The following is a 22553-nucleotide window of genomic DNA, read 5'->3' on the forward strand; positions in this document are numbered from 1 at the left end:
AGATAACGCAAAATAATATTCAAACTCACATTAGACACTTTTAACATTGAATAAAGCACATAATCATTACCTGAGATTATAACAACTGTTTGTTGTTCCTGCCGCGACGTCGCAGAAAATAAAACCGTTCCTAAAATAGAATCCCATGTTGCTTATTGTCACGTGTCGCTGTTGCGGATGGTTAGGACAAAAACTACATGGAAAAGATACTTTTTATCGCGTAGAAAATAAAACCGTTCCTAAAATAGAATCCCATGTTGCTTATTGTCACGTGTCGCGGGTGGTTAGGACAAAAACTACAAGGAAAAGATACTTTTTATTGAGTCGTGTCTGGATTGGGCCATACGGTATTACGGTTTGATCCCCCCAAAAGAATCTAAGCATAAAAATATTAATACTGACAAATCTAATAACTGAATCTGCAATTAGGGATAGTGGAGAGAAGAGATCCAGTCTGGGAACGAGCAGGAACAGTTGATTTGCATGGCAGACATGGATATCCAGATTTTTTGTTTGTTCATTTGTTTTTAATATTCAACAGGCAAAGTTCCTCTGTATCTAAATGCAAAACATGTTCATAATTGTTTGAATAAAACAGACTACTGGGGAAAAAAATCTGAATATTCATCTTGTGACCATCTTGTGATTATTTTAACAAAAGCAACAATATGATAATTGTAATAATAATAACAATTTTATATATAAATATATATATATATATAGGTCAGTGGCCCTTGGCTTGGTATTGTTGGCAGAATTCGGCCTTCAGCGAAAACTAATTGAGGAACCCTGGTGTATACCTACTTAAACCATATTTTAAAGGAAAATGTGTATCCAAAAGTGTGCTAAATCTGACAAAACCACATTGGTGAAAATGGTATAAAGTAAAAAAAAGAATATATTTTTCAATTGTATTACACATGTATTTTCACGTAAATGCATTTTATATATGTATTTTTGTCTATAAAGACCCATTTATACTGTGTGAATTATTAAGCATAAATATTTTCACTGTACTAAAAACATTTTAAAATATTATTTGGAAATATTCACTTTGTATTAAGTGTATCTTTTTTCTAGCAGCTATTACAGTTACAGTATATATTTATACAGTATGTATAAACCTAAAAAAGAAACATCTTCAGCTCATTAAGCACTAAGCAGCTTTACAGAGAATATTGCCATAACACCCTCAGTGAACAAGCTAAAGGTGACAGTGGCGAGGAGAAACTCAATAGAAAGCTACAACAAAATGTAAAAATAAATAACTATATGCAGATTTGGTTTGGATTTTTTACTGTTAAAAACTATTGCTGTCAATAAAATAAAATAATCACAATTAATTTGCTTCCTAATTAGTCTTTAGAAAGCAGCACACAAAAAGCAGTAAATTACTAAAAATACATATTTAATAGCACATTTTTAGTGAATATTTTAACTTTGACAGCCCTGAAAAAAAAATGTGTTTTGTAAATTTTCAGTGGTAAATTTAGCATCCCTTGATGCCCCCTGGAAGTCCCTTAGTTTGAAAACCCTTGTTTTAGTGTTTATGTGTGGTTTTAAAAATGTGTATGTTAATGCGCGTGCGTGTGTGTGTGTGTGTGTGTGTGTGTGTGCATTAATTACGAGGTGTATATGTACAGAAGTTTGCATTAGAATGCTGTGTATTTGAGTGTGCTGGTTTTGTGTTGCAATTGTGCATTTATTGTCAATGAATGTATGACGATGTTTATTTGAGCTGGAGTCCATTAAAAGCAAGTTTTAGAGCTCTCAGTAAGGTGTGTGTGTGTGTGTGTGTGAGAAAGAAAGAGTTAAACCTCAGCTGACATTTCAGCCTCATTTGCAAATACGAGGAAAAAGAAACCGAAAATAAAATGAAAAACTTTTGATAAGAGATTTAGAAAAAGGAGAATATGACATTCCTCTGTCAGAGTAAGAGGTTACATTTTACTTTTTTGTCGCCACTGCGGCAGTGTCTTGATAAAAGAATCAGAAGACCTGCAGATGCAATAAAAACTGAATAATTTATAATTGTAGATGAATCATAATTTCTGTTTCAAATAAATACATTTTATAGAATATCTGATAAGAGTGAGCCATCAAAACTGAAATCAAATAGAGGCCGATGGAGGAAGTTGAAAGAATACCGTAGCAGACAATTCCCAATATTTATCCACTAAAGATTAAACTTTCATAAGAGAACAGACAGCAGAAAATCACACCTCCTGCCTCTCTCCGTCAGATGCTGCAGTGTGGATATGTGTCTTGACTAATCACTTGAAATTCGGAAATAAATGTTCGCTCAGTAAATGTAGCGTGAAAAAGAAACAGCTTTTTTTCTCCCTCAGTGAGGAGCTTGTGGGATGTTAATTGATGGGAGTTTGTGGCGGCTGCTAGTAGCACTGAGGGATCATTATTACTGGAGCTGAACGACTGCGTCTACCAGTCGTTCATGTGTTCTCTCCTCCCAAAACCTGCAAAGAGACATGCACAGCGCCGGAGAACTGCCGGGAACGTCCGTTGCTCAACGCTAGACATTCTTAAAACCTGCAGCAAACTTTCACAATGACTCGACTTAAAACAACAAAAAAATCCACTTGTCTTTGGACAAGCAGTCAGCACACTTGCATTGAGCTATGCTGCTTATGTGGAAAATAGAAGTTCAAATATAGCCTGAAACCTGATCCAATTCCACAAAATTCAGAAAGTGGCAAACATTAAAAGAAAAAAGCCACACTACAAATTCCTCAATTACTCGCCTTAAAACAAAATGAAAAACATGCACTTTTTTGGATTAAAATCCAGCCTGCAACCTGAATCCATTACCTTAATATAATACTTCCTCCTTTCAATTAATTATCTACTGTCTCAATTAAAAAAAGTGGCAAAAAGCCCAAAAATTGAAGTAAACAAAAGAAAATCTTAGCCATGAAAGAAACTGACTTCACAAATGTTTCAAATGTTTATTTCAATAAAAGCCTGCAGAAGTTAAAATAAAAAAGACAATGCCAGATAACAAATAACAAATCTTTTCAATAAAAAAAAAATCCAGCCCGAAATCTGATCCTGTTACCTGAAAAATATCTCCTCTCTAAAGTGTCTCAATTTAAAATAAATAAATAAAATTAAATAAATAAAAAATTAAGTAAAAAAAAAAAAAATTAACCGTGAAACAAACTACCCCAATGATTAGACTTAAAATAATCAAAAGTGCTCAAAAAATTTGCAGGGCAGCCAATATAACAGAGAAAAATCAATTATAAAAATAATACTTTTTTAAAAAGTATGTATTTAATCATGCCCATTGGCCAGTCTGTAAATTGCATAATACGGAATTTAATTCCAAACTCAAAGTACCACATTTTTGAGAGTCTGCAGTCAACATGCTTCATCAAAATGACTTTTACTGTGGACAGGCATTGCAAAATGAAAAGTGCTCAAAAAATTTGCAGGGCAGCCAATATAACAGTGAAAAGTCAATTATAAAAATAATACTTTTTTAAAAAGTATGTATTTAATCATGCCCATTGGCCAGTCTGTAAATTGCATAATAAGGAATTTAATTCCACATTTTTGAGAGTCTGCAGTCAACATGCTTCATCAAAATGACTTTTACTGTGGACAGGCATTGCAAAATGAGCAAAAAAATAAATCTTCTCAAAAGGACACGTCCATGTACTCAAACTGGTAGACATCTAGAACAGAGTGCAGCAGAAAACTGTTTTTACCTGACACGTCATCTTAAAAACAGCATGCATGATGCGTCCCAACGGCCAATGACGTCATGGGAAAACATAGTAGACGAAACACAAAAATATGCAACCAGGCTCTAAGTCTACATCGGACAGATTGATAACATTGATTAGCAGAATGGACTGCTGTGGTCAGCTTATTGTTCAATGATATCAAAACCAAACAAAGAATATTTTCAGTATTACAGCTTAGATTGACAGTCCTACAAATTTTATTCATAAGTCTTCTCCTTTGGCATGCAACCAACCTTCACCGTTGGTTGTTTAAATGTAAAAAAATAGTTCAGTAGAACTATATAATGCTAAATAAGAAAAAAGGTTAACAAAATATGTACACTTCCAGTAAAAACACTAGAATAATTATGATTTTTTTTTTTTTTCAGTGTTTTTAAAAGAAGTAAATATCAAGCGTAGCGTTAGTTCTGGCAGGTCACGTCAGTCAAGCTCGCATCAGCTGACTCTCAGCTGATCCCCATCTACCTATGGGAATACGACACCTATCTAAGCATTCATATACATAAGGTCCCTCAGTATTATCAGCAGTTTTCGCGCCAATCCAAACTGTATGCTAATTGTCAATCATCTTTGACGACTGTGGTCCTCACAGAAATAATGGTTCTATTAAATACTAAATATAATGGTTCTTATTATTATCAATGTTGAAAACAGTTTTTGCTGTATAATATATATAAATCCTGATACTTTTTTTCAGGATTCTCTGAAGAACAGAAAGTTCATAAGAACAGCATTTATTTGAAATAGAAATCTTTTGTAACATTATAAATGTTTTTACTGTCACTTTTGATCATTTAATGTAATGCATCCTTGCTGAATAAAAGTATATGAATGGTAGGGTATCACAGTTTCCACAAAACATTAAGCAGCAAAAACTGTTTTCAACATTTATCATAATAATAATAATAATAATAATATTTCTTGAGCACAAAATCAGCATATTAGAATGATTTCTGAAGGATCATGTGACACAGAAGACTGGAGTAATGATGCTGAAAATTTTGCACCACAAGAAATACATTTCGCAATATATTCAAATAGAAAACAGTTATTTAAAAGTTTAATAATATATCACAATGTTACACTGTTTTGATCAAATACGTGCAACTCTGGTAAACATAAGAGACTTCTTTCAAAAACATTACAAACTCATAATTATTTCAAAATTTTGAACATTGTGATAGCAACATTGATTCTTTTTGTAAAATCTAAACAAAATTCAACAGATTCAACCTTGATCCATGACATTTAATTTTCAGCGATATCGCCGACTTGATTGCACAGATACTATTTAAACTGAACTGAGCTGGATGATGACATCACTGAATTCAATGATGAACTGCCTTTAACTGAAAATTGAGTGTTTACTATTGTCATTCTGCATTATTGACACACTATTTAAATTCGGATAAGACAGAGATATTACTTATTGGACCAAAAGACAGTACACCGAATCTCGTGGATTACAGTTTGCAACTAGACGGATGTACGGTTACTTCCTCTACAGTCAAAAATCTGGGTGTTATATTAGATAGCAACTTGTCTTGAGACAATCTGTATTGTTAAAAGCGTTATATAAATAAAGGTGACGTTGTTGTTCGTTATATAAATAAAGGTGACATTGATTCACGTTTAAATGCCGGATGAGTTATGAATGTTTGGTGTAGTGTTGTCACGGTACCAACATTTCAGTATTCGGTACCAATACCAGTGAAAATCCACGGTTCTCGGTACCAATAGCGCATCAAGAACCGGGTTGACCGGGTACTCGGTACCACCGGTACTTAAAAAAACCTGATACCGTAACGTTTTCATTTTTTTAGTACCGACTTGGTACCGAAATACCGGGTCTTTTGACAACACTAGTTTGGTGTCTTACTGTCTTTACAATTCACCAAAAATTATAGTTGCTATATATTTTTTAAATGTTTTTAATTAAGCAATATCCATGACAAACACATGGTGTGGTGAAGTGGCATAGTCAGCACAATCATTTTATGTTTGTTGAGTTAAAAGATGTGCATGCTGGGAACGGCTGGAAAATGTTGTTTAGACGACTGTCATCCAACATTACAGAACACCACAGCAAAAGGAAATGAAAATGAGAAACAGAACAAACAAAAAAAAATGCCCAACTCGAGAATCTGAGGAACCAACTGTTTTCAAACACACAAACAACTGCCTCTTTAGATCATCTTTCAGTGGGAGTCCCTCGTTTAGCTGAATTACATGGAATGGTTTGCCTTAAACGGTGAAATGTTGAACAAAAGGATGCAAAACCCAAGACATCTTTAGCAAGACCAAGGCCGATGCATCCTATTCCCATTCCCACGAAATTAAACTGGATAAATCAGGGATGTCCAGCAATGATTCCACTCCATATCTTTGTCACAAAACCTGCTGAGCTGCCTATCTAGACAGCATTTTAAGGCCTCATAGACTCGCAGCTGATTTAAAGGCAGTTCCAAAAGATAAGCAGAAACACTGTACTTCTAAGATGTCTACAATACCAATTCTAAAGGAGCACTGCATGCATCCTTCATGAATTCGACAATCCCTGAATGCATTGCAATGCACTCAGTGAAAAAATGAATTATGTAGATTATTAAAGATAGTAGATATCATTCATTCAGTAATGAAAAGCATTGATAAAAAAAGATTTTTTTTAAAAAATTAGTATTTTATCCAATTTGTGTGTACCTTTAAGTTTATTAGAGTATAAGCAAACCAGATGTTCCTACAATACAGTTACACCGTGTCCTAATCAGACGCAATGCGATAAGATTCCAGCGGCAAGCAATTTGTCTGTCCACACCAGACGCGACAAAGCTATAAGATGTGACAAAATCAATCACAAATCACAGACAAACAGCAGAGCATGTGGGCGGGCTCTCTCTGAAAGTGCGCTGCTGTCTCATGCTCGCAACCAAACGGAGACGCATAATCAAGGGAAACATCAAATTACTAAAACAGCAAACCATATTAAAATACATTCTCAATGTTACAATGATAGTGTTTGTCATGGAAATACACTTGTTTTTTACAGTCAACAGTTTGAAAGTTCTTGTTGCTTTTAAGATATTTTCAAGATCTGAGGTGAATTATCCATTTTGCCTTATTTATCGCTATTAAAATCATTAAGCAATTAAACAATTTTAATATTATACTAGCGCTGTCAAACGATTAATCGCGATAAATCGAATCCAAAATAAAAGGTTTTGTTTGCAAAAAATGTGTTTTGTGTATATTTATTATGTATATATATATATAAATACACACACACACACACACACATACAGTATATATTTTGAAAATATTTACATGTCTATATTTATATTCATATCATTTATATTATAAATAAATATATTTAATATATAAACATATTTTTCTGAAATATATACTGTACATGCATGTGTGTGTATTTATATATACATAATAAATATATACAGTACACATACATATATTATGTAAACAAAAACTTTTATTTTGGATGCGATTAATCGTTTTACAGCACTATATTATACAAAAGACAGTTAGTACCACAGTTAGAATCATCAGTAGCTTGTAGTGTACCAAAAAGTTTTTGATTTTGTCAACAAAATTTGAATAGAACAAAAAAAAAAATGAAGATCTGAGAGGAAATATCCACTGTTAACTTTCTTTATTGATATAAAGTCATTTAGAAATGTAACCATTTTAATATTACACAAAACACAAAAGTCCTTAGGATGAAAATGAGGCTGTGAGGGATAGACTTTCAGTCTTTATAATGGCAAGGACTGTATAAGGGTCCTAGATCACATAATTTTCACCACTCACAACATTCAAAACTGTTTTATGAAGTTTTTGTCTACTGATTTTTTTTTTTTTTTTTTTTTTTTTACGGAAAGTTGTTACTTCAACCGAACAATCAGTATTTTGTTAAACAACCATACAATCCATTGAAGTTATTATATTCCTCTCAGCCTCATTTTCATTCCTGTCAAAAATTAAATATTGCAATACCCTGACTAAGGTCTATCAGTATCTGAGCTGTTTTTTTATTTTGTCAACAAAAATTTGAATTAAAACACACCGTTGACCAAAATATGATGAGAAAATATGTAAATGCTATTTCATGAATACTGGATTTCACAATATACAGCTATTAACATAAGATCTATCCTCCATCATGGCTTCCTACAAGTGAGGACACTCAAATGTGAACTGTACATCAGCACAAGTGGGGCGGATGAAGAAGTGGACTTATTGAGAAGAGAGGGTGAAAACTGACCTCTAGAAGCCAGGGCTTGAGCTTGCGGTCAAGAATTATGTCAAAACCCAGCACCTCAAAGCAGACGCTGGCGCTCCCTGGTGGCTGGCCCGGGCGGCACATTCGGTAGGCATGGAGCACATGTGGCTCGGCCACTATCAGGGTCTTTACCACCAGCTCCTGCAAACACAAGCACAAAACACACATTTGTTATATAAGACACAACAAATTTAAACAACTCCAATCAGTACATTCAAAAGTGAACGTTGTGAATTGAATTGCTTGAATCACAAGAAGTGCATGACATTGTGTCAACTCTCGGTGAGGATATGCTCGTGAAATCTCATTGCATGTGCAAACAGCCCGTATGAGGGACTCATTAACATCCCAGCTCCCTGAAGAGACATGATAGGTCAAAGACTGACAGCACGCTACAGGAAGACAGGGGCAGATCTTAGGAAGACAGGAACAGACGGCCTATATCAGCTGCTGTACTCTCTTATCAGAGGTCTGGCAGGCCGGCGGTCTCCCTGCATGATTAAACAGAGGCTGTGTTGAGGTCTGAGGGGCAGATAACCAGCGGGACGTTTGCTGAGTGTCCCGTGGACCCCAAACGTGCAGTTCCGGAGAAGCAGGTTAGATCCCAGCATGCATCCTCCACAGAGAACAGAAAGAATCATGTGCATGTGTTTGTGTGTGTGTTTGTCCTCAGCTAAACTGAAAATGTTCATGCATATCTGTTCTGACACATAAATGAGAATATAACATAAGTTATTAGTAGAGTCTTCTGACATCTGAAAATTTTCTTTAATAAATAAGGACAGCTTGTGAGCCAATAAAGAGGCGATGGATTATAGACAAGGTGCACACTGGGTAAAATGTACAGGTGTATCTCAATAAATTAGAATGTCATGGAAAAGTTCATTTATTTCAGTAATTCAACTCAAATTGTGAAACTCGTGTATTAAATAAATTCAATGCACACAGACTGAAGTAGTTTAAGTCTTTGGTTCTTTTAATTGTGATGATTTTGGCTCACATTTAACAAAAACCCACCAATTCACTATCTCAACAAATTAGAATACTTCGTAAGACCAATAAAAAAAAAAAGGAACTGTCTTCCCCATGATTGTGTAGCCTAGTGAACCAAACTGAGAGACCATTTTGAAGGCTCAGGAAACCTTTGCAGGTGTTTTGAGTTGATTAGCTGATTGGCATGTCACCATATTCTAATTTGTTGAGATAGTGAATTGGTGGGTTTTTGTTAAATGTGAGCCAAAATCATCACAATTAAAAGAACCAAAGACTTAAACTACTTCAGTCTGTGTGCATTGAATTTATTTAATACACGAGATTCACAATTTGAGTTGAATTACTGAAATAAATGAACTTTTCCATGACATTCTAATTTATTGAGATGCACCTGTACCACTTCTGAATGTTGGCAAAGGAGTCAATAAATGGAGTTGTGCAATGAGTGGATGAGCTCTCAATTTGAAAAGATGGAAGAATTACAATTAGATCAAAAGAGAGAAGTGGACAGCAAGGAGGAAGAGACAGCAAACAGAAACACAGGAAAGATAAGGGCAGAGCTGTCACAATGGTAACACCCTGACAGGAAACAGATTTGTTTTTGAAAGGAAAATTTGATTCAATTGAGAAACTGGAGTCAGAAAGGCTGATTAATGTAGGGCTGCATGATCTATGGAATTCTGAAAATACTGCAAATCTCGAAAAGCTTATCATCAGGGTTGTGATATGCATTGCGATGTGAAATTAAAGGCATTCATCTGTAATGGAAATGTGGAGAAAAGACTGGGTGTGCAGTGTCTTCTGATATGGGTGTGAACCAATGACATCATATGCATAAAGACAAGCATGCAGACACATTTTTAAAAGTTCTACATTTTTGTAGAACTTCTATTAACTTTGCACACATTGCTCATGGCGCGAGTAGCTAAAATTTCCAATTACATAATCTTTCATTGCGTCATGTTATCAAACAGGTTTGTGTTGTACATCACATTTCCATTTGGGTTGTGACGGTGAGGAAATTTTCCCACCGGTTAATCGACGTGTGACAACACCGGTAATACCGGTATCACCGCGGGGGGGGGGTGTTCCCTCTTTTCCTCGCTTTCCTTCGCTTTTAAATAGCTTGTAAAAGCGGTGTGCGCATTTTACTTTCACTTTGAAATAGCGGCAATTCGGCGTAAAGCAATTGTTTGTTTTTAGTTCGTTTGAATTTTCCCTCTTTTCCTCGCTTTCCGTCGCTTTTAAATAGCTTAAAAGCGGCGTGCGCATTTTACGTTCACTTTTGAATTAGCGGCAGTTCGGCATCAATTGCTTGAATGCAACAACTAAATACGTCAAACTCACTTTAGCGAATATATAAAACATAGAACTTTCATTAACAAAACAAATAAAAATACACCATACTATAGGGCAGGCTATGCCTGATATAAAATAACAAATAACTTACATAAAGTTTAAATAGGTATGCAAAACTGGAAATAGGCTAAGTATAATATATATGTATAATATATAACCAAATAAATAAGAAACGTAGAATGTTTATTTCCATAAAATATCAAAACGACGGTGGGGGTCGGTGACGCGGTGGGCAAGCGACTTAACCGGTGTTGCGGCTTAACACCGGTATAACCGTCAGCACCGTCTATCGCGGCAAGCCTAATTTCCATCGTATCATGCAGCCTTAGATTTAAAGATATTGAAGAGACTAAGCAATAAAAATGAAAAACAACTCACTGATACATCGCCCCAGAATTTGGCCACGTCGTAATCGTTGGTTCCAAGGAACTCTGTGAACCAACCAATAGAGCGCTTGCTGCCTTTGTCCACCGTTTCATCTCGCTCAAAGTTCTCGTTGTGTTTGTTTACGGAGTAGTTGGTCAAGTGCATGTACAGCTGGTTCTGAGAGGAAAAAAATTAAGATCCATAAGAGCGTACATCCATTATTATATAAATGGTCACATTTATGGTCAACATAACATAGTTTACAATGCAAACATCTGCATAAGAATATTTTATGAATACATGTAATTCGACATTTTACACAAGAATGGGTTTATGAAGATTTACAATGCAACATTTTACGGAAGAAAGATTTACAACAGATTACGTTAAAAATGGTTTTACAGATGGTGTACAATGCAACCTGTCACTCTTGCTGCTACGGCATGGAACGAGGAGACGAGGAGACGTAGGAATAAACTCAAATACCAGTCTTTAATGATAATCCAAAGGAATACACATAGCACAAACATAGGGAACCAGAAGACATTAGACACCGGACAAAGCAAACAGAACAGAACAGAGCTTAAGTAATCAACTAAATGAGGGGATGACGAGTAACACCTGGAATCAATGAAACACAATGGGAACAGGAACAGGAAAAACCAAATATGGTCATGTCACACATGAGGGAAAACTAGGTCAATGGGAGCACATGGGGAGCAAAACACACACAGACAGTCCATATTCCTGACATATCGTCCCCCTCCCGGAAGGCACGTCCTCTCGTCGAAGAAACAACAGAAGGAGCTCTCAAAACAAAAGCTCTCACTGTCCACGGCTTTCTCCCTAGTGACAGTCATTGTAGCCAGCTCTCGCAACTGGTCTGACGATCCGTGAGGCTCTGGCTCCGTGGCGATCCTCAGCTCTGTCTTCTAGGCGATGGCTCGTCGGTCGCAACGGGCTTGGACTCTCCATCAACGGTGGGCTCTGGCATGCGCTCCACGCAGCGGGGAGATGGTGGGCTGGGCACTGGGTCTGGCTGTGTTCTAGATTGGAGGTAGACACTCTCCAGACACCAGATGATTGCCTCCCTTCATCTCAGTCTGGTTGTGTCTGGGAGGTCGATGGGGCGGTAGTAGTTAGCCCCGAACCAGAACAGTGAGTTCAGCGCAGCGCCGTCGAACGCCGTTAACATGGCGAGCTGGCCGAACTCAACGGCATACTCCAAAAGGGGAAGGTCCTTGCGGGAGAGGGAGGTAAACTTTGCGGCGAGGGGTTCCACGGGGAAACCAGAAAACAAAACACTGTAAAAACGCAAAAAAAATAATGGAGGGGAACAACGCAAATAAACTTTTTGTAGGTCTGGTGTTCTGTCACACTTGCTGCTACGGTGTGGAGCGAGGAACGAGGAGACGAGGAGACGTAGGAATAAACTTTAATGATAATCCAAAGGAATACACGTAGCACAAACATAGGGAACCAGAAGACATTAGACACCGGACAAAGCAAACAGAACAGATTTTAAGTAATCAACTAAACGAGGGGATGACGAGACACACCTGGAATCAATGAAACACAATGGGAACAGGAACAGGAAAAATCAAATATGGGCATGTCACACACGAGGGAAAAATAGGTCAATGGGAGCACATGGGGAGCAAAACACACACAGACAGTCCATATTCCTGACACAACCATTTACGAATACCAAAGAATGGTTTTACGAATATTTACTATGTGACAGTTTACCTATGAATGGTTTTACAAAGATTTACAATGCAACAGTTTATACAAGAATTGTTTTACATACAATTTACAATGTGATTTAGCTTTTATATGAATCGTTTTGCATATGGTTGAATTTACATGATATCTTCTATGCATACTTTGCAACTTGTGTAACAATTTACTATGTAACAACTGCAGCAATACACTCATATTCATCACAATTACATATGGTGTTTACTCTGACTAATGCCTATTATTTCAATTATGTGTGAGAGCGTTAAAGTCAGTATAAAAAACAGCATTTGCAATTGCTTGTATCCATCAGGAACTGATTGGATTATGAAAAGTGTCTCCATGACAGTTTTATAAAGTGGAGGATTCTGCCCATTAATGGAACTGAGTTCATTTTGACTGTAAGTCCATTTACGACATAGAATGAAATTTTCACGTCACTTACATGATTGACATCATATACCAACTTACCAGGTTTGACTCGTTTGGCATGTGGTATTTCTCTGTACCCATTCGCACCAGGCCGTCGTTGTAGAGGAAGACACGTAGCGGATCACAGGAAGTAACAAGAATGTAGAATCTCAGGTCAAACTTGTAGCCCTCCATGAGGAAGGGCTTGTCTAAGTATTCCTGCACAATGAAGTGTTCCTGCACCGGGAGCTTTTCACAATTCCGAATCAGAGATATCCTGGGGGAAAATGGATAAGATTCAGCGCACATCCAAAAAATGTGCTGCATATTTTATTGTTAGTTAAAAATCCAAACCTCTGAAGTGTGTCAGAGAGAGTGAGTTTATTAAGGTGCTGTCTCTATCGCTGGTCCCTGGACCCTGACTAGACCCAGGTTAATAGGACCAGACGTCTTGGTCTGTTTCAAGCCCTGCCATCATTTATTTCCTTTGGTTTTGAGCTTGAACAGATCTCCAGCTCTTGGCTGCTCTAGTATACAGGTGACGATGCGTTCACCAGTACCAAACACATAAAAAAGTGAAGTTTGGATGTTTAACAAACAAAGGGGCCTTAGAAAAACCAGCTTTGACGGTAAAATATACAGCCATTGGTCCGCATTAACTTAATTGGTTGCATGTTTCTCTTCGTCCGGTTTGCATGTGGCCTCAGCGTTTACCTGAGACGTCAACTTTCCAAAGACCACAAGCTGCTGAAGGAGGGCTCGATCATCACAGTTCATTTGTTAGCTATGTCAGCTGATAAATATTGCAAAAGAATAAAAGAATTTGTCTGCTTGCTCTTGCTGTAATTAGATGCAGAGGTTCAGCACTATTAAAACACAGCTGAATGTTCTCAAGAATTGTGGTGTTACGAAAGATTCTCTTGTGACTTGTGATACATTTAACTCATTTACGGTTGTTTGTTTAGTACAAGAACAAAGCTGCAGAAAATGGTCAAATAAGAAAAAGGGCCACAAAAAGACCCATGTAACACTGAGTCGCTCAATTAAAACAATTAAAAATTATTTACAGTGATTGAGTCTCATTTCTACTAGCATAATAATAAGTGGCTCTTGAGGGGTTTCCAGGATTTATTACACTTCAAATGCATTGTTTTCAATAAGAAATGCCACATCTATCGCTGCTTATCGGTAAAAAGGTGTTTTGTTTAATATATAAAAATTTTATTTATAATTACAAATGAAATATTAATTGCTTCGGCTATTGCAAAGGGAGTTCAGTGTACTTGAATTTGGTGCTCAGCCAAAAGCAACGCACCGGACAATCTTCCTTATCTCCACAGTATTGGCACACAGTCTCTAGCCCTGCACTTGGAGTCCGCTGGCTCAGGTGTGTGTTTAGCGTCCAGTAGCTTGTGTTGTGTGATGTTGTACAGGATAATGGGGTCGTTTGAATTGCATGACATGATTGATGAGGGCTGATGGCAGGTAATCAAAACCCACTTTGGCTGACTGTTTAATTTGGCACCAGTGGGGATCTCGTCTTTTAGCCCTCCACAGTTTTTAACAAGCCTCTGCTTAGACACAAACAAGTTTTCGGCCTGAAAAATAAATTACATAGGAAGATATAACTTAATTTCCTGCGTCACGCTACGCTTTTTCAAATTTAATCTCCAGCCTAGCAGACAATATTCTTTCACTTGTTAAATGCGGCACGATAACTCAACCTTTGATGACTTCTCATTTTAATAGGTACCGGCTTACTGTAGCGTATGACCATAGAAATATAAATTTACGAACGGATAGAAGACAGTCATAAATAAATCTATTGCCCCATCTGCTGCTGTACACTTTCGGCTTAAGAATAAGGTTCAGGTATTAAAATAAAGGGTTGGTGTTTGGGTTATTATTAGGCTTACTGCGGTGGCACAATATTATTTATATACATAAGTGGGACATGGAACGACACTCCTATCAACCAATCACTGCCCTAACCCTAACCCAGGGGTGTCCATTCGTGGCCTTGGAGGGCCGCTGTCCTATTCAGTTTAGCGCCAACTCTAATTCAACAAACCGGAACTAGCTTATTCTTAACTTTAACTATTTGTGATGATTGTCACAGTTCACCCCTAACAGCAGTCGTATTGAACTTTCAAATTGGTCATGAAGTGGCCATTAACAAGACATACTAAACATATAAAGACAGTGCACTCCTATTACTTATGAATGGGAGAAAGTGGCGGAGTATGGTGGAATAGTCCCGCCTTCTCAACAAAAGAGTCAATCGCCGAACGGTCGTCATCGCATCACTGCAGCTGCAGTTAGAAACTCGTTGCTATAGAAACAGTCAGCATTCTGAGACGCACGCACTTAGGACTGCACATGCGCACTGGCTCGTCTAGCCTGAAAAATAAGCTTTTTAATGCTATCTGAGCAAAAGAAACAACATTTATGAGACAGTTGTTGTCAGATTTCATTGGTGATTTCAAATATGAAATTTAATCGCAAGCTTGGTGACCAGATTTGGAGCATTTAATTTCCCCATTCAATGAGTTAGGAGCTGCACTTGGATGCCCGAGAGGCGTTTCAAAGATGGCCACCGAGTGAAATGACTTGCACTAAAGAGACTTTGCCATTACCCTCCGCTTATTCAATTATAAACAATTATTTCAGAGTCAGACATAATTATCCATAACCAAAAAATTTACAAAAATAGATTTTACAATAATGTTTTAGTGGAAAAATATTGTTAATTCTCACCTCATGGTCATTGTTTTGATTTGAATGTCACAACTTGTTGGGCGATCCCATACAGTCTAACTGCAAAAGTTCAAATATTTTAATGCAACCAAAGCTCAAATCGGATCCAAATACACAGAAGGTTGGAACTCCATGCAACTCCTGTACAACTTTCAATTATAAATGAATGACTTCTGGTCTGTCAGAAATAGAAACATTTCAAATAGCAAAATTTTACTGGGAAATTTTTGCCACTTTTGTAGCAGTATGCTGCCCATGGGAAAATAGTCTACATTTTAAGAAATACTCCAGAACAACACACTCATACAGGATGCAAAATTTCCAGTCTGATGTAACCTACCCATGGCCCATGGCTCCATTTGCAGGCTTAACAATGAACGTTTTCTGCTTGCGTTTTCGTTTCAGCTCCTTTACATAGTTCTGGAACTGCGTGCACTCGGCTGGGAAGATCCAGGTTTTGGGGATGAAGCTATATTCCTGAGGCTGACTTTTAATCATTCTAAGGAAAGAAAGAGGATATTACAATAAAAATAAAAAAATAAAAAGAGTTCAAGTCAACTTTTCTTAGCTGGAGGGCAGCAGTAATCAGTCATGTATTTGATATGGTATCATGTTTTTGAACTCACTTGGACATGTTTCTTGCCAAGCAGTCTTTCCGACAGATCTCACCCATTCCTGGGAAATGGTTTATCCTCTGAGGAAAATAATCACACTGTTAGAGGGCACTTGGTTATTCACCTTTGAGAGGAAAAACACAATATTAGAGCCCAAGTCTTGAACTGAGACTATAATATTTTGACATTTATGTCCAATTACAGACTCAAAACAAAAGGTGGTTGTCAGACCTTTCTTAACCCCTATTTAGTTCCCCACATTGTTTTTAATTTAAAACAAAAAAAGACGATCAATTTTGACTCTAAGGGCCAAGGTAATTGGTTCTGCATCAGAGCCCATGTAGTTGTAGGTACTGACAGATGAATGAATTGCTTTGAATGCAAAGAGGAAGGGAGGGGGTGGAGAGTTTTTCTGTATTCTTTGAGCAAATGAGGCTGAACAGGGCCATTAATTTGACTCATATGACCTGTAGCTTGGCAGCCGAGCCAATCACAGGAAAGCAAGAAAACAAAACTGTGGAACAAACATTTTAGTAAGTGTGAAAGCACAACATGCTTTTCCAAAAATGAAAGTAACAAAACACAAATTTATGAAAAGTGTTATATGAAGCAAAGCATCTAAGCCAATTGTTTGAGGCATTTTTCTTTGCGAATGTAATCCTGTGATATGTGACAGGGAATATTAGACAGACATGCAGAGTTGCTTTATGAAAGCAAGCCCTAACACAACGTTTCAGATCTTTTATGTCATACTGAATGTAAATGCAAAAATAAAATAAAAGCAGAAAATCTGAAGAACATTCATGCTGCTGGTTCTGATATTGAAATATCTGGTATTGATACTGAACATGTAACTTGAGTGGTTTAAATAACTCCAGTGGTTTATTGAGGGTGAGTAAATTATAACAGAATTTTTAGGCAATCTATTCATTTAAGGTTGTTTTAGCTTAATCCAAAAGCCAGCCTTTATATAGCTTAAATGGAAATCATGACACACTAAGAGGTAAAACATTTATCGTTGGCAGAGAAAAATGAACCAAGAAACTTTCTGAAAGGTAGTAAGTATTTGTAAGGTAGTTTGGAAGAGTGGAAAAGCTGGACAACTGGAATGGGAGATGATGCCTCTAACAACAACAACAAAAAACTCTACAACAAACGTGCATAGGATGAGCTTTTAAAATAGTTTTTTGCCTGGTTTAAGTTTTTTTTTTCTTGGTTTGACATGTTATTGAAAAACAGCCTCTGTTCAAAGATGAAAAATCCTGCATCAGCAGGCATCATATGGAGGTAAGAAGCCAACAATGCTCGTCTGAATCCATTGATCATGACACATCCTGTCTACTGAGATACCTACATCCAATCAATTTTTGATAGAAGCATACATGTATTCTTCCGTCTATGATCTCACCATCCTGTGCATTCGATTCTATGACAGTTCAGCTAAAAAAAATGGCATCTGAAAGCTGCATTTGGTGGTCAGTTTGTGTGTGCATGTATGTTTTTGAACAACTGATTGAATTTCTAACAAGAAATTATTATTGTATAAAGTAAATATTTGCTTTGTTATCACAAACTCTCTCTATTTTGTAGGAAGCTCACAAGGAAAATCACAATACCTGATAGTTCCTGAGCTCAGCGATTTTCTCATGTTGCACAGCAGAGTCGTTCCAGATCAGATTGGCCATCTCATCATCATCTCTGGCTTTATGAAAGGTCATCTCCTCAATGACAATACGAACTGAAAATAAATCTAATTAGTTTCTTGTTATGCATTGACAATGGATCAGATTGCTGTTTCCATGACTGAATGGACACAAACAACTGGCTTCACATTGGTAGAACTCAACAACTGAAATCCTCTTGTTCTTTCTTGAAATAAAAACTCGTGATTATGCTTGACTTATGCTTTTGCGTCAACCCAAGTGCTATAATATTATGTCTGCATTACATTATCTTTCCAAGAAACATCACATAGTTGTAATAACCGGTAATATTATGATGATAAAGTGATGTTGATTTTTTCATAAACATCAACATTACTGAATAAAACCAAATCGGTGTGGCTTACACTGAAATCCAGTAAAACCAAAAGCTTAAAAACTTGTTATGCCTGTTAAGTAATTATGTAATTGTTAATTAAGAGAATTACTCTAAAGCATTACACTTATACTAAGTTCAAATATGGGCGGTGTGTAAAAATCTTACTCAGTTAAAGTATCCCAAACATATGTTTCAGTAAAAAAAAAAGTGTCCATTTAATTGTATTTTTCTACTATTACTTCAGAATACTAAAAACTAAATACTAAGTATTTAAATGTAAAAAGTAAACATTCTTTCATAGCTTCAGAATCCAAGAGATAGTTGAGATTTTCACATAAAAGTAAGTTTGCTGCACAAACTGTTTAATAAATATTTGAGAATATAAGAAAACCCTTTTTAAGTGCTGTTTACACAGAACATGTCTTTCCATTCCAGGGAACAAGGGAACAAATTCATAGTTTGAATTCTTTCTCCACAATATATATAGCTATATTTTTCCCATATCATGTGCAGGGCTCCATATAATTATGATGTGTTTAAAAGAAAGAGAGAGAGAGAGAGAGAGAGAGAGAAATATATAATTAAAATTTGAATGTTGTAATTTTATGTTGTGTTATGTAATGCTTATTAGACACTGAAAAACTGAATATCAAAGCCCTTGAACGTATGGACACATTTCTTAAAGTGTGTGAAACCTTTGAAAGTACACCACAATACGAATTAATAAAAATAAATAAATCAACTAAACAATTACATTTACAGAAAGCACATACCTTGCACTCAAAATGAGCCTAAGATGGTAAATAATAAGCCTAATTAGGAATAGTAAGGATCAATTACCAAATGGACAAACATAAAATAAAAAAGTTGTAGGACATAAGTTGATCAAAATAAAGTTATAAGATAATACAGTACATTAGATTTATTAGACATATTAACTGAAGTTATTTCATATCGCTGTACCTTATGTTGCTTTGCTAGCACTGTACGTGTAATTGAGCGTATTAGCCACACATGGGCTAGGTCATGTGTGTTGCTCGGTAAATGAGAGAATGCCAAAATAATCAGACAGAAAATATGTTGAGATTTAAAGTCATATATTTCAGTCATATATGAGATGCGTTGACTAAGTGTGGTAAAGATGTGATTTTGTATTCAAGTGTTAATGAGTTATAGGTTATATGTATAAGGCTGGGGTTTTGTGTGTGTGTGTGTGTGTGTGTGTCTGTGTGTGTGTGTGTGTGTGCGTGTGCGTGTGCGTGTGCGTGTGCGTGCGTGCGTGTATTGTGTGGTCCTTGTATTCCATTGGATTAAATCTTTGGTCCCCATGAGGAAACAAGCTTATAAATCATACAGAATTATCTTTTTGTTTGAGAGAAAGTTTTGTGTGAGGGTCACTCAAAAACATGATTTTACGATACTGTTCCGTTTATTTTAAAAAATCATTTTCATTTAGCGCCATTGTATTAGGTTTTCATCGCATTGTGTTAAACTGACTTGAAACAGTTGTGTTTTGGCTCAACTCAATATTTTCATTTTGAAAGAAAGTTTCAATGAAGTAGACCAAAAATAACATTTGATGCTTGTTCAATTTACTTAAGTAAATGAAGTTAATCAAACACAATTCTTTTCAACCACTTTACTTAATTCCTTTGAGTTGAGAGTACATGAATGATTTTAGTTGTGTAACTCCCCCCTGAAGGAGGGAACGGAGACGTCACGTCGTGACCGACGAATTGGGATCTCGCTTCGAGAGAGCCAGCGCCCAGGAGAATGCACACCTCTAGTAGAGTGAGCTCACAACCTGAGCGGGCAGGGCACACCCTGTGCCTGATAAGCCAGGTTGATGGCATCCACTATCCAGTGGGCCATCCTCTGCTTAGAGACGGCATTCCCCTTCTGCCGGCCTCCGTAACAGACAGAGAGCTGGTCTGAGATCTTAAAGCTTTGTGTTCGGACTATGTACCATCTCAAGGCTCGGACGGGACAAAGCAAAGCTAGGGCAGGGTCTGCCTCCTCCGGGGGCAGCGCTTGCAGGCTCAAAACCTGATCCCTGAAGGGAGTACTGGGAACCTTGGGCACATAGCCGGGCTGGGGCCTCAGGATTACCTGGGAGTCAGCCTGTCAAAACTCTATGCACGAATCTTCGACCGAAAATGCGTGCAGGTCCCCTACCCTTTTGATGGAGGCCGGTGCAAGCAAGAGCAGAGTTTTCATTGATAGAAACCTCAGCTCAACTGACTGCAAAGGCTCAAATGGGCCCTGCTGTAGTGCTTTGAGCACTAGAGACAGGTCCCATGGGGAGGATTTAACCTTCTGGCCCCCGTAAGGAACCTGATGACCAGATCATGCTTCCCTACCGACTTCCCTTCTACGGGGTCATGGCTAGCAGCAATCGCAGCGACATAGACTTTAAGGGTGGAGGGAGACAGCCTTCGTGCCAACCCTTGCTGCAAAAAGGAAAGCATGACCCTGATCGGGCATCTCCGGGGGTCTTTTCGGGGAGAAGAACACCAATCGACGAAAAGGTTCCACTTCAAAGCGTAAGCGTGTCTCGTAGACAGTGCTCTCACTGAAGTGATGGTGTCAACTACCTCCTGGTGTAGGTCACCTAGAACCTCCGCTTCCCGTCCAGGGACCAGACATGAAGTTTCCAGAGGTCTGGACGCAGGGGCCACAAGTTGCCCCGTCTCGGAGTTAGTAGATCCTTCCTCAGAGGAATCTGCCAGGGAGGGGCTGTCACGAGGAGCATTAGTTCTGGGAACCAGGAGAGGCAAACAGGTATGCCTGAGCGGCTCAGAAACATCTCCAAATCAGCTGGACCGTCTGGGGATGGAGTCTCCATTCTCCTGGGAGCGCAGCTCGAGACAGCACGTCGGTCGCACGGTTGAGCAGACCAGGAATGTGAATGGCACGAAGTGACCTCAGAACCTTCCGACTCCAAAGGAGGAGGTGGCGGGCGAGTTGCGCCAAAGGAGAAGTTGGCGGGCGAGTTGCGACATGCGACGGGAGTGCAGACCACCTTGTCGGTTGATGTATGCAACGGTCGCCATGTTGTCTGTCTGGACCAGCACATGCTTGCCTCGTAAGCGCCCTTTGAAACGGTTCAAGGCAAGGTGCACAGCTAATAACTCTAGGCAATTGATATGCCAGTGCAACTGGGGGCCCGTCCACACCCCCAACACTGCGTGCCTGTTGTACGTGGCCCCCCAGCCAGTGGTGGAGGCATTTGTTTAAACCACAGCATGCCTGGAGACCTGTTCTAGGGGCACTCCTGCCCGGAGAAATGCAAGGTCTGACCACGGGCTGAAGGTTTGGCGGCAGACCTCACCGGGTAACTTGGACCCGGTGAGTGCCGCATTGCCACGCCCACCTCAGGACTCGGCCATGGAGCCAGTGTTGAAGCGGCCTCATATGAAGCAGCCCCAGTGGCGTGACTGCCACTGCAGCTGCCATATGCCCCAGGAGCCTCTGAAACTGTTTCAGTGGGACCGCCGTCCTGCTCTTGAACGTATTCAGGCAGTTCAACACCGACTGAGCACATTCCTGCGTGAGGCGTACTGTCTGTTTGACCGAATCCAACTCCATACCCAGAAAAGAGATCCTCTGCGTTGTAGCGTCTGGACCAATCAGACACACCATTTTTCAATTGATTTAACAAATCAATTATTCATTAGATTAACAAACATTCACAGACCCCTCACCCAATAAAAATACTGGGTGCCAAGATGTCTGTGAACAAGGCCCAGGACCCTGGTTACCATGGCAACCATGGCACCTTTGCTAGACCAGATAAACTTTATGACCTAATGGCATGTTGAGAGTTCTCACTCTCACTACATTTTCCATAGGAAAGACACATAATGCACAGCAAAATTGACTCTTCTCTAATTAATTCATAGGAAAAAAAATTCATAGGTTCTGTGAATGAACACACATCTCCTCAGGACATTGTGTATACCATTACTGTTCGTGTATAGTGTATATTGAATGTAATTATTTATATACATTTCTCTTTTGAGCTAATTTGCTACAGCGTCAAGGAGAGTTTGCTCTTTACCCAGTTGACCCGAAGGCCCAACCGGCTGAGGTGCGAGAGCACGAATTCCCTGTGTTCGCACAACTGATCCTGAGACTGAGCTAGTATGAGCCAGTCATTGAGGTAGTTGAGAATGTGAACGCCCTGCTCTCTTAGGGGAACAAGGGCTGCCTCCA

At 38.2% G+C, this 22553-nt stretch overlaps 1 protein-coding gene across 1 annotated transcript in view; it reads right to left on the reverse strand.

Annotated features, from left to right (window-relative positions):
- Window positions 1–22553, reverse strand: part of LOC107658573 (tubulin polyglutamylase TTLL7) — a 99115-nt gene that overhangs the window by 57121 nt on the left and 19441 nt on the right. The window contains exons 4-9 of the mRNA XM_016447165.1: window positions 17915–18036; window positions 16311–16378; window positions 16025–16183; window positions 12988–13204; window positions 10789–10953; window positions 8041–8199 (exon numbers count right to left, since the gene is read on the reverse strand). Coding sequence (XP_016302651.1) covers window positions 8041–8199; window positions 10789–10953; window positions 12988–13204; window positions 16025–16183; window positions 16311–16378; window positions 17915–18036 — 890 coding nt within the window. The remainder of the gene's footprint in view (window positions 1–8040; window positions 8200–10788; window positions 10954–12987; window positions 13205–16024; window positions 16184–16310; window positions 16379–17914; window positions 18037–22553) is intronic.

Source organism: Sinocyclocheilus anshuiensis, unplaced genomic scaffold, assembly GCF_001515605.1.
Source record: "Sinocyclocheilus anshuiensis isolate Anshui unplaced genomic scaffold, SAMN03320099.WGS_v1.1 scaffold1957, whole genome shotgun sequence".
Lineage (NCBI taxonomy): Eukaryota > Metazoa > Chordata > Actinopteri > Cypriniformes > Cyprinidae > Sinocyclocheilus > Sinocyclocheilus anshuiensis.